Here is a 10,900-nt window from a genome sequence, read left to right as displayed (position 1 = left end):
CAGTTTCGGACCTGGGCCCTTCATCAAGGTCCGTGGCCTGAAAACATTGGATTCCTATGGATGTGTGTGACCTGCTGAGTTTCTCCAGCACATGTGTGTGCTCTGCTCCTGCCCGTGTTTATGTTCACACTTTCATTGTTAATAATCACAGGCTTTAGCTGATTTGCCAAAAGGTCTGTTTCACACTTTTTTTTGACAGCAGTTCTGAGGAACCTCGCAGGTAAGCAGCTTGACTGTGTGTCTCTCATCAGGTGACATTAATCCTTTCATTTTCCAATGTAGTTATAAATTTCTCTGAAGGGTAGCCATTGCTACAATGGTAGGAATCGCATTTAAAATTAATTTTGATTTGCAAAGATTCCAGTTTAACAGCAGTGCCCTTAAATATGTTTCCACTGATGGTTGAAGCAAGCCTCGGATGGTTCCTATTTGCAAAGAAGATTTAAAAATGAAAGATGTGATAACTTTTTTAATAAAATATGTGATTGTTGAGGACATTTCTCAGTCATTAAACCATAATCAAGCTGAACATGTTAAGTCAAACCCACAAGTGCGTGGAACTGGAGTACAGAAGGCAATGTAAGCCCCGATAACTGACAATGTATTGGGTCTGAAAGCCTAGCCAAGCCTTAGTCCTTCGATCGTTAGCTCATGATTCCAGCCAGCAGCCAAGTGAATTCATGGACAGAATGAAAACCTGAACAGCATTTTGATAGAAAGTCTTCCCTTTTTTTTTTCCTTTTCCCCCCCGCCCTCCCTGGATCCATTCCAAAGAAGCAACTGCAATTGTTCAACATCCGTGTAAATTAGAAAATTAAAAACATTTGTTGCTCAGGTTCCAGATGGAATAATTTGTACATCACCAACTCCAAATCTCCCAAGACCAAGACTCCAGTTTGTATTGTTTTTTGAATCTCTCGTCCTCATTTCTTCTTTCCAAAGAGACTGAATCTTCGATCGCTTTCCCGTTTAGTAGTTGCTTCATCAGTGGAGGAGGTAGTAGGGGGGATGTGGCCGTTTTGCTGAGCTATTTCCGCATGTTCAGTAATGGCCGTGGAAACTGCCCGAATCCAGTCATTCATCTCGTCCTACAAACAGATCTCATTTTTAGAGGGAAATAACTTGCAATTACTGGAAAGACTCGTACGAGAGGCATCAGCTGCTCCACATGTATTTAATACACTACCGTACTCTAAATTGTTTGCCCAAAGTCCCCAGAATTGATGGAAGACAGCTAAAGTTAGTTCCTATTTTTTTTTTAAAAACTTGTTCCTGTTCTACACCTTTTCAGTGATCATGTGTGGCTTGGTCAGTGCAATGCTATATTACAGGACCAATGACCTGGGTTAGAATCCGACGGTATCTGTAAGGAGTTTGTATGTTCTCCATGAGTCTGCGAGGATGTTCTCTGGGGGCTCTGGTTTGGGGTGGGGTTGTAGGTTAATTGGGTGTATTTGGGCAACATGGGCTGGAATCTAAAATGTAACTATTTAATAAAAAACACAAGCACTGCAGACAATGGAACCATGAATGAACAAAGCTGGAAGGACTCAGCAGGTTGTGGGGCGTCAATGGTAGAGGTGGGCATCCTCTTATTCAGTCGTGTGGTGAAGAGCAGGGGGAATTTTCCCTTCTCAAACCCAACTTTTCCAGATCTCCTTTCACCATTTATTCACAGCTGTGGCCGAACAAGAACAGGGGAGATGACTTGTTTTGCCGGAACCTTATTCAAGAAAGGATGCTCTGGTATTAGAGAAGGTTCAAAAGGCTGCTTCTGGGAATGAAAATGATAGAATGTTTGACTGATCTTGTCCTGAACTTGCTGGAATTTAGAGTAAAGGTGGGGCAGGGAGGATCTCGTTGAAATATTTTGAATGTTAAAAGGCATGGATGAAGTAGAAAGGTGGTTTCCCATGGTGGGAGACTCAAGGCACAATTTCAGGATTGAGGAGAGTCTACTCAATGCAGAGGAAATTCTTTTGCCAAAAGGTACTGAATTTAGAGTTTGCTATCACAGATAGTTGTGGAGGCCAGGTCATTGGGTGTATTTAAGAACAGATTGACAGGTTCTTGGTTAGTCAGGGCACCAAAGGTTATGGGGAGAAGGCCAGGCAATGGGATTGAATAGTGGGACAGACTCAATGGGTTGAATAGCCTATTTCTGCTTTGGTGCTTTATGGATGCCCTTGGACAAACCCTTAAAGGGGTTGAGTCTATTCTCAGCAGTGCTGAGCTGCAGAGTATTTATTTCACACTAGGCATACTCATGAGTACGGAGATCTGGGGTGGAAATGAGCACCAACTCCATGATCTACATTCCGTCGAACAGTGGAGCTGAGTTGCCTGCTAATATCCTACCTTGATGAAGGGCTCCAGCCTGAAACGCTGGTCATCTTTGCTACATGAAGTACATTATTGGGCGTCCTGAGCTTCTCCGGCCTTGTTTTTGATCCTTTTCCATCACCACAGTAGCCACGTCCAATTTTCCTGGCACCAATTCACTTTGTGGACTGTACATCTCCAGCACTGGTGATTTGGATTACCCTACAGACCCCACTAATTGTCCTTGGGACAACCTCCCTGCTCAAACTCTCTCCCACCCCCTCCTAATATATTGCAGCCACAATCTCTGTCCCAACTTTTGCAATGTGTCGCCTACCTCATCCTTTGCTTGGAATAGATATTCATTGCCATCCATTGTCCTGTCACAATGAAAAGAAGAGTCTTAATCGATCACACAAAATGGGGAACAAAGCAATTTGCAGTTCTACAAATCAACTTAATTACTGAAAACATTCTTCTTCATGAAAGAAATTATCATGGTGTTACAATTTTACAGTAGCTACAAATGTCAATACTTAGATTCTAAAAATTTTGCATGTTCAAATGGAAAGATCAGGGAACTAGGAGGATGGAAACGGCTACAATTTACTGAAGTTCCCTCACTCCCACTTTGGGGGGCCTCAACAGTACTTCCAAGTGAAGCAACACTTGTGAATCCGCAGGGGTCACCTGTGGTGCCCTCCCCTACATTGGAGGGACTGGAAGATCGTTGCTCTTTGCTCCGACCACTGCAATAGTGAGGGCCTCCCAGTGGCCGATACGCCCATCCGTAGCCCTGTGCACTTCCAAACGGAGGCTCGTCGTGCCTATCTCTCAAGGATAATGGTCTTCGTTCCACTGATCTATCTTTGGACTCTCAGATGGCTTGTGAGCCTAATCTTGGAAAGTGGCCCACAGATCAACCAACTAGTTCTAATGGCTTGGAACCATTGGAGCTGATGGCTTTGTTGCAGCCTTCACAGCCCTTGAGTTTAAAGTAACTTCATCCACCTGTTCCACCGTTGAGGTCTTGGTTGGAATGTTCTTTGTCAGGGACCTCACCCTCGACCTTACTGCTATGGGTGACCCTACAAGGGAGCTAAGCTCTCAGGACCATACAAACTTCTCCACCATGACAGGTGACAATCCACGCCAATCCGAGGCTCCCTGTAAATTGAGGGAATAACCCTGGAATTTACTTGAAGTCCTGGAGAGAGATGTTGAATGATGACATTTTTTTAAAAACACACTCCACTAGCTTTAGAACTGGTCATGAACATGGACCTTATTTCTGAAGGACCACCAAGCTCATCCTGGCTTTCTTGTTCACTCACCGGATTTTAAATACAAACTTCTTTTTCTTGTAATTGCTTGCGATTTCACATGTGGCCTCACTGAGCGAGATGAGGGATTCCCCGTTGTACGTCGCTCCTGCTTTGTGACTCTTCGCATCTTTATAAAAGCCCAGATCTCCTTTACTTAGGACGCAGTAGACGTTGGCCCAGGACCTGAACAGCGACAACAGGAAATGGTTAGACTGCTCCGAGAAAAGTGCACTGAGATGCAACAGCCAGGAGGTATTGGACAAAAGAAAAATCAGCTGTCCAAAGTGACTATTCTACAGCATGGAACAGTCACTTTGACCAAGCACCTCTCCTTTGCCCATATCCCTCTGAACCAGTGATTCTCAACCTCTCGCACACCACCTTGAGTAATCCCTTACTACCCACAGAGCACCAATGGCATAGGATGACACAGGTACTCTGTGGGTAGTAAGGGATTACTTAAGGTGGTGTGTGAACGGGGACGGGAGAAGGGAAACAAGGTTACGAACCACTGAACAAAACCTTTTCTATTCGTATACCTGTCCTTCAAATGGACATCTACTTAGAATAGAAATGTGGAGGAATTTCTTCAGCCAGAGGGCGGTAAATTTGTGGCATTTGTTGCCACAGGCTGTTGTGGAGGCCAGGTTGTTGGGTGCATTGAAGGCAGAGATGGATAGGTTCTTGATTAGCCAGGGCATCAAAAATTATGAGGAGAAGGCCGGGCAGTGGGGGAATGGGTCAGCTCATGATTGAATGGTGGGGCAAGATTTGATGGGCTGAATAGCCTATTTCTGCTCCTTGTGTTACAATGGTCTCTACGTTTATGGCTGGGTGGTCGAGGAATCAGCATGACAGGATGTGCACGGGAGATTAGTCTGAGAAGCATAAACAGCAGGACCCCCGGCGATCAGAAGCCATTGGGATGGAGAACCAGAAGCTTCAATGGCAGAGGCCGGGTCAACCAGGGAGAGAGCCCAGGCCACAGACACAAACAGTGACTTGCCCAGATATTAAAATGTCAGAACACTGTCAGTTGGATCACAAGAAGAGAGGAGAACCTGACCCGTGGCTGTGGAAGCGAGTCTGGGTGAGTACACGGTCGAGGAGCTTGAGAGCAGCCGTGGAGATATGGGAAGAAGTGAAAGAGGCTCTCACAGAACTCCCTTTGAAGTACATGGTCGTAGAGCTTGTCTCCGTTAACATTTCACCTGATGTAGCGCAGTGGTTTTCAAACCTTTCCACCCACATCCCACCTTGTGCCATCAGTGCTCTGTGATTAGTAAGGGATAGCTCAAGGTGGGGATGTGGGTGGGAAGGGAAGGTTGAGAACCGTTGCTCTCGACCCAATTGTTACTGAAATATTTGGCTTGAGAAAAATGGTCATTGTCCCATTTCCTTTGGAGTACTGAAACGGTGCACAGAATGAGTCCACGAGGGATGATTCTTTCCACCCACATCCCACCTTAAGCGACTCCTTACTTGTAATCTCTAAATTTCTGGAGGATGCAAGTAAGTACATATTCATGAAAATTCCTTCCAGTCTTCCTCTCAAGCTGATAACAAGAAAGGAACACAGCCCCTTCTCTCCCCCCCCCCACCCCTTCCAGTCTCCATTTTGAAACTTACATTTTTATTACATTCTAAAATCTACTCTCTCTCAGGGATGCCGCTGGGATCTCCAAGTGCTGCGACATCATTGGGCATCTCCCAGCAGCGGGACGCCGCCGTGATCCGAGGTTCACGTGATGTCGTTGACCTTACCTGCTGGATGACTTTTTGCTGGGTGCTTCAAATTCATGCTTGCGGGCAAGGAGCCCCTCCTGCTCCGCTGTATGTGTGACCGGCGGGGGGGCCGCAATACTGCTCTGGGGCGACGGCGCAGATCTGGATCGGCGAGATTCAGCACTGGGCTGATTTGGATCCTTCGGTCTCGGTCTCCTCCTGGGCTTTGGTCTGTCTCTGGCCCGTGGTCTATCCGGTCGCGGGAGTCTCTCGATCCCATTTGGCAGCCCAACAGAGAGAAAGGCGTCGCGTTCCTGTGGTGGAGGGGGAGAGACAAAGACTGAATTCTAGCCACAACTGATCGGGCAGACAATAGGGTACCTTAAGAAGGGAAGCTTGGATGTGCCAGGCCTGTGGGTCTAATATTGGGAAAACCTCTGAGGGATGGGGGCAATTGAAAGACCAACAACATGATGAAGATTTTGCTTCCTGTATCAGTGTTTTTATTACAATCACAGCATCTACAGACTCTCATGTTTCACGGGAATTTTTATAAATCCATCAGAGGAAAGGATAAGTCCTGTTAGAGGTCAAACATATTGCATTTGTGGTGTTAAAGGTCTGAATGAGCACCAGGGGCTGGTATTTTCTTGGAAGAAGAGATGGCGTTGAAGAGGGAGAATATGAAATATTGGGAGTAGGGAGAGGTTAGAACGGGGACAACGCAGACAAGAATGGATAAACAGCCAGGCTGGGAAAAGTCGACCGGGGGTGAGAAGAAATAGCCCGATTTCTGATGACCCGAGGTTTTTGCAGACAATGGCGGAGGGCACAAAGATTGCAGATGCACCAGTGTTTTTTTTTAAAAAAAACTGGAGACATTGACGAGTGGCACTGGGCAAACTAATGGAAAATTCTAGGTTGGGAAAAAAACCGTACAAATCAGCATTCAGAGGCACAGATTTATCAACTTCTGTCAGCAAGTTTGTATCCAATGGACGACCAAGGAAGGTTGATTAGGCTCAATATTTTGTGGAGAGTCTCTTGCAAAAGTGTGCTCCACAGCCCACTCGAGAGAATACTGAGTGAGAACTGTATCCTGGCAACAAAATGGAATTAGTTAATTACGATCCCCAAAGTAGCAGTGGGCATAATTTGATTGAATTGTTACATTCAGTTTGAAGGAGATGAGAACGGGTCTCGTTCTGACTTAAACACGACACAAACTAAAGTGAACGAGCAATTCAGGTTTAAGGGATCGGTTCGTCGATAGATGGTGCACAAGGTTGAAGGAAGTTAAATTTGGATGGTAAAAGGCCCTTCTGGCCCACGAGCCCGTGCCACCTGATTAACCCATAACCTCTGTACACTTTGTTGGGAGGAAACCACACAGACCCGGGGAGAAGGTACAAACTCCTTACAGACAGCACCAGATTCGAACGCAGGTCACTGTCGCAGCATTGCGCTAACCATGTATACTTTTGGAATATGCAGTTGGCTTCCTAAAGAAATGGAACATTTCCAAGGGCAAAACCACCATTTGCTGTTGACCCAAATAACTTAAAGAAGCATTAAACTTGGAGCAAGCCATAATATAGCACAGAAGTGGATCCTTCAGCCCATCTTGTCTATACTAATCATGATGCCCATCTACATGAATCTCATTTGCCTTCATTAGGCCATAGTCCTCTGCTCCTTTCAACTCCTACAACCCTGAGATTCTTTAAAAAAAAAACCCTGATGAAGGCCTCAAGCCCGAAATGTTGGTTATGCATCTTTATCTTTGCTACATGAAGGATGCTGACCTGCTGAGTTTCTACAGTGATGTGTTTTTATGTCAACCACGGTGTCTGTTTTACTCCCGAGATTCTCTTTTTCCCTGTGGGCCAAGGCAGAATTTCAACCATCTCCTTATCACCCTTTGTGAGAACAAACCACCCCCCCATCTTCAAATTTCTCCAATCACTCTAACCATTTTCCCTCTAGTTTTAGACTCCCCTCCCATGTACCCTATCTATGTGTGGGGATGTGCCTGAGCAAGGTTTGCAAAAGACTAGTAGGCAGGTACAGTGGAGTAAATTTTTTTAAAAAAAAGCAAGATTGAGTGGATGGAAAGGCATGTAGGTCGATCTTCAATGATATAGGGCAAGTTTGAGACCGCATCTGAAGAATTGTGCATCATTTTGGTCTCCTTAGTTAAGGAAGGAGGTTCATGTATTGCAAGGTGTTCACGGAAGATCAGAACATGGAATGTCCAGGATGCCTTCTGGGAAGGTGGGGGAGGGGGGGGCAACAGATTTTGGTTGGAGACTTGTTTGATCCTGATTTATCTTGGCAGGCAAACGTCAATCTATTCTTGATGAGCCAGTGGGTGGAAGGTAATAGGGTCAATATTAATGTGGTGTGATACCCTCAGTTCAGCCATGATCTCATTGAAGAAAGGGAGGTTGTGCCTTCCCCTGCTCTAAACTCATATGTTTATTGGTTGGGATTCTTGATCTTGTACGCAACATCTCTGGCAAAGCCCGATGGAGCAGATGCAAGAAAGACACAAGAAAAAAGACGGATCAAAGTTTACTCAGATAACTCCATGATGTTCAACGCGTAAACAGGAAATAAACCCGTCCCCTGTTTGCCTTCACTCACCTGAACTTCTTTCTCCTGCAACTGCTCCACGATGTCAGCAAGTGTTGTTCTCCTGTCCCTGTGGTCACACAACAAGCGAGGAATTAACCAGCGCCTGGATGAGTGCACGAATCACCAGGGCACAAATGGCTGTGGACCTGGGGGATGGGACGGCACGGTTGGCGTAGCGGTTAGGACCACGCTGTGCAGCACCAGCGATCGGGGGTTGCAAGGAGTCTGTATGTTCTCCCCATGTCTGTGTGGGTTTTCCCCAGGGGCACCATTCAAAGCTTAATTGGGAGGCACGGGCTCGTGGGCCGAAGTGGCCTGTAACCGTGCTCTATGTCTAAATTAAAATTTAATGGTTGTGGGGTTTTGGGCTCCCAAAGAGAGCCTTGGGGGATGAAGACTTCCTGATCACGTCAAGGTTTAGACTTGGAACTCGGGCGGCCGCTGGATCGAACAGGAATCTGTGTAGCTGTAGAGGCTGCCGGAGGCAAATCCACGGTGACTCTAAAGAGACTCTTTTTTGCTTCTATCTCTCTTTTATTAAGGGATCCGGTCAATGCTCAAGGCAACTTTTTTTCCCCTTGTGGCAGATACAAATTGAAGTATCCCATGTATATCACTTTTTTTTTGTATTACAGGTTGCAGCTCTCTTATCCAGCGCTCTGTGATCCAGCACGTTTGAATCTGCCGCCGTTAATACAAACCCCTTACAGATGGTGCGGGTCTCAAACTCCAAACGCTGGTGCTGTAAAGGCGTTGCGGTAACCGCTACTCTAACAGGGCATGAATAGTAGGCAGTAGAGGATATCTGTACAAAGTGAAGGGAGGGAAGTTTAGGGAGGACATCAGGACTACGGTTTTTTTTTATCCACACAGTGAGTTGTGGGTGGCTGGAATGCCTTGCCGAGGGTGGTGGTGGAGGCTGAAACAATACGGGCATTTAGACAGACATATGGATGAAAGAAAAATAGAAGGTTACGAGGTAGGAAGGGTTTAGCACTTTTTTTAGGTAGGAATATATTTGTTGGGCGCTACCAGTTGTTACATTAATCACAGAGACAAAGACTGAGGAAAACGATAGGCTTTATTATACCTGGCCCAGGTCCAGGCTAGGGAAAATGAGGAGAGGAAGAGGGGACTGGGCCTTTATGGCCTGGGTCACATGGGAGGAGTCCAAGATAGGATGTTATCAGGAGGGCAGGCCATCCTGTACTTACAACCATATCATGAGAATGTTGATCAAGGGCTGGAGGCCTGTACTGTGCTAAAATGTTCTACATAGGTTAATTGGGCATCATGGGTTTCAATGGCCAGAATTGGCTTCCAACAGCACCGAGTAGCTTGAATAAGCCTGAGATTGTCTGATCTTGGAAGCTAAGCAGGCTCAGGCCTGCACTTGGAGGGGAGACTGCCTGCGAACACCAGATGCTGGACAAAAGTGGGGTCTCTCTGTCTGCCTGACGATAGACAGAAGTTAAAGAATTTCATGTATGTTACATTCTAAATGTAGTATTAGTGTCAATAATGGAACCTTTACATTTATTATGTTGCAAATTGTCCATACACTGAACCTTTGAGCATTAAACATCACCACAGGAATATTCCTCACCTGGCAGTTTCTGGCTCCCACCCCCGAGGTTCACTGGGCGACTCCTTCCACTCGTCCCGCCGCTCCTGCCTCACGTCCATCTGCTCCGACACAGGCTGCATCGTTTCCCGCTTGCCCTCCGCCTGCTGGTATGTCGCTGAGGCTGGCTCCTGCCTGACTGCCCTGTCGGCCGCTTTCCCCTCCTCGGCGTCGCCGACCATTTCGTACTTGGCCAGCTGCTTCACGGGCCGGGTCTCCACCACCGCCACCGAATGCTTCACCGGAGATGCCCTGGATTCCAACAGCACTCTGCGGCTCAGCATGGGTGTGGCGGGTTGTGGCTGCTGAACGGTAAAGGGGGCCTTGCTGTCCATCCGTTCAAGCTGAAGAACAAACAAGCGAGAGAGTCAACGGCATGAGATAGACCTGACACACTCGGACCCAACACTCTCAGAATGTCAAGTCAAGTCTATTATCATCTGATTGCACAAGTACAACCCGACGAAACAGCGATCTCCGGTCCTCCGTGCAAAACTCACAGACACACAACGGGACAGAACACACATCTAGACAAACAATACATATGCAGGAGAAGTATTATATCTATAAAACAATAAATATTGTTTGTACAAATGAGATTCTCAGAGGGTGAGTGTGAGCAGCTCCTTTGGCCGTTCAGCGTTCTCACGGACCGTGGGAAGAACCTGTTCCTCAGCCTGGCGGTGCTGGCTCTGATCCTCCTGTATCTCTTCCCAACAGGAGCAGCTGAAAGATGCCGTGTGCGGGGAGGAAGGGGTCCTCAATGATTTTTCGCATCGTCTTCAGATAATGATTCTGGTAATCATGTTGATGGGGGTGTTGGGGGGGGGGAGGGAGGAATGGAGACCCCAATGGTCCTCTCAGCCACTCTTGGGGTCCTGTGGATTGACCGCCGATCCATTTCTCTGCAGCAACTATACCCACACTGTGATGCAGCCGGCCAGGACGCTCTGAATAGAGCTCCTGTAGATGGTTGACATGGTGGCGGCTGGTAGCCTTGCCCCCTTCAGTCTTCTCAGGAAGTGCAGTCGCTGTTGCCCTTTCCTGACAAGTGAGGAGATGTTGAATGTCCAGGATACGTCACTAGTTAAGTGAACTCCAAGGAACTTAGTGTCTCTCCACTCTCTCTACTACAGAGTTGTTGATGTGTAGTGGAGGGTGGTCGTTCCTGGTCCCCCTGAAGTCCACGATCGTCTCCTTTGTCTTGTCCCCGTTGAAACTCATTGTAACTCCCGCATCGTATCACAAGATTTTCCGCCTCTTGCAG

The 10,900-nt window shown here is 46.9% G+C and overlaps 1 protein-coding gene across 2 annotated transcripts in view; it reads right to left on the bottom strand.

Annotated features, from left to right (window-relative positions):
• Positions 1 to 463: 463 nt before the first annotated feature.
• LOC138748759 (spectrin beta chain, non-erythrocytic 4-like) overlaps positions 464 to 10,900 on the bottom strand; it is an 80,790-nt gene continuing 70,353 nt past the window's right edge. For both annotated transcript variants that reach the window (XM_069909450.1, XM_069909451.1), the window contains 6 exons: positions 9,616 to 9,977; positions 8,019 to 8,076; positions 5,412 to 5,686; positions 3,657 to 3,830; positions 2,660 to 2,702; positions 464 to 1,088 (listed from right to left, as the gene is read on the bottom strand). In XM_069909450.1, coding sequence (XP_069765551.1) covers positions 924 to 1,088; positions 2,660 to 2,702; positions 3,657 to 3,830; positions 5,412 to 5,686; positions 8,019 to 8,076; positions 9,616 to 9,977 — 1,077 coding nt within the window. In that variant the 3' untranslated portion in view covers positions 464 to 923. The remainder of the gene's footprint in view (positions 1,089 to 2,659; positions 2,703 to 3,656; positions 3,831 to 5,411; positions 5,687 to 8,018; positions 8,077 to 9,615; positions 9,978 to 10,900) is intronic.

The sequence above is a fragment of the Narcine bancroftii genome, chromosome 13, assembly GCF_036971445.1.
Source record: "Narcine bancroftii isolate sNarBan1 chromosome 13, sNarBan1.hap1, whole genome shotgun sequence".
NCBI classification, from domain to species: Eukaryota; Metazoa; Chordata; class Chondrichthyes; order Torpediniformes; family Narcinidae; genus Narcine; species Narcine bancroftii.
The sequence above is the reverse complement of the archived record's forward strand: the minus strand, read 5'-3'. Positions and strand labels throughout refer to the sequence as shown.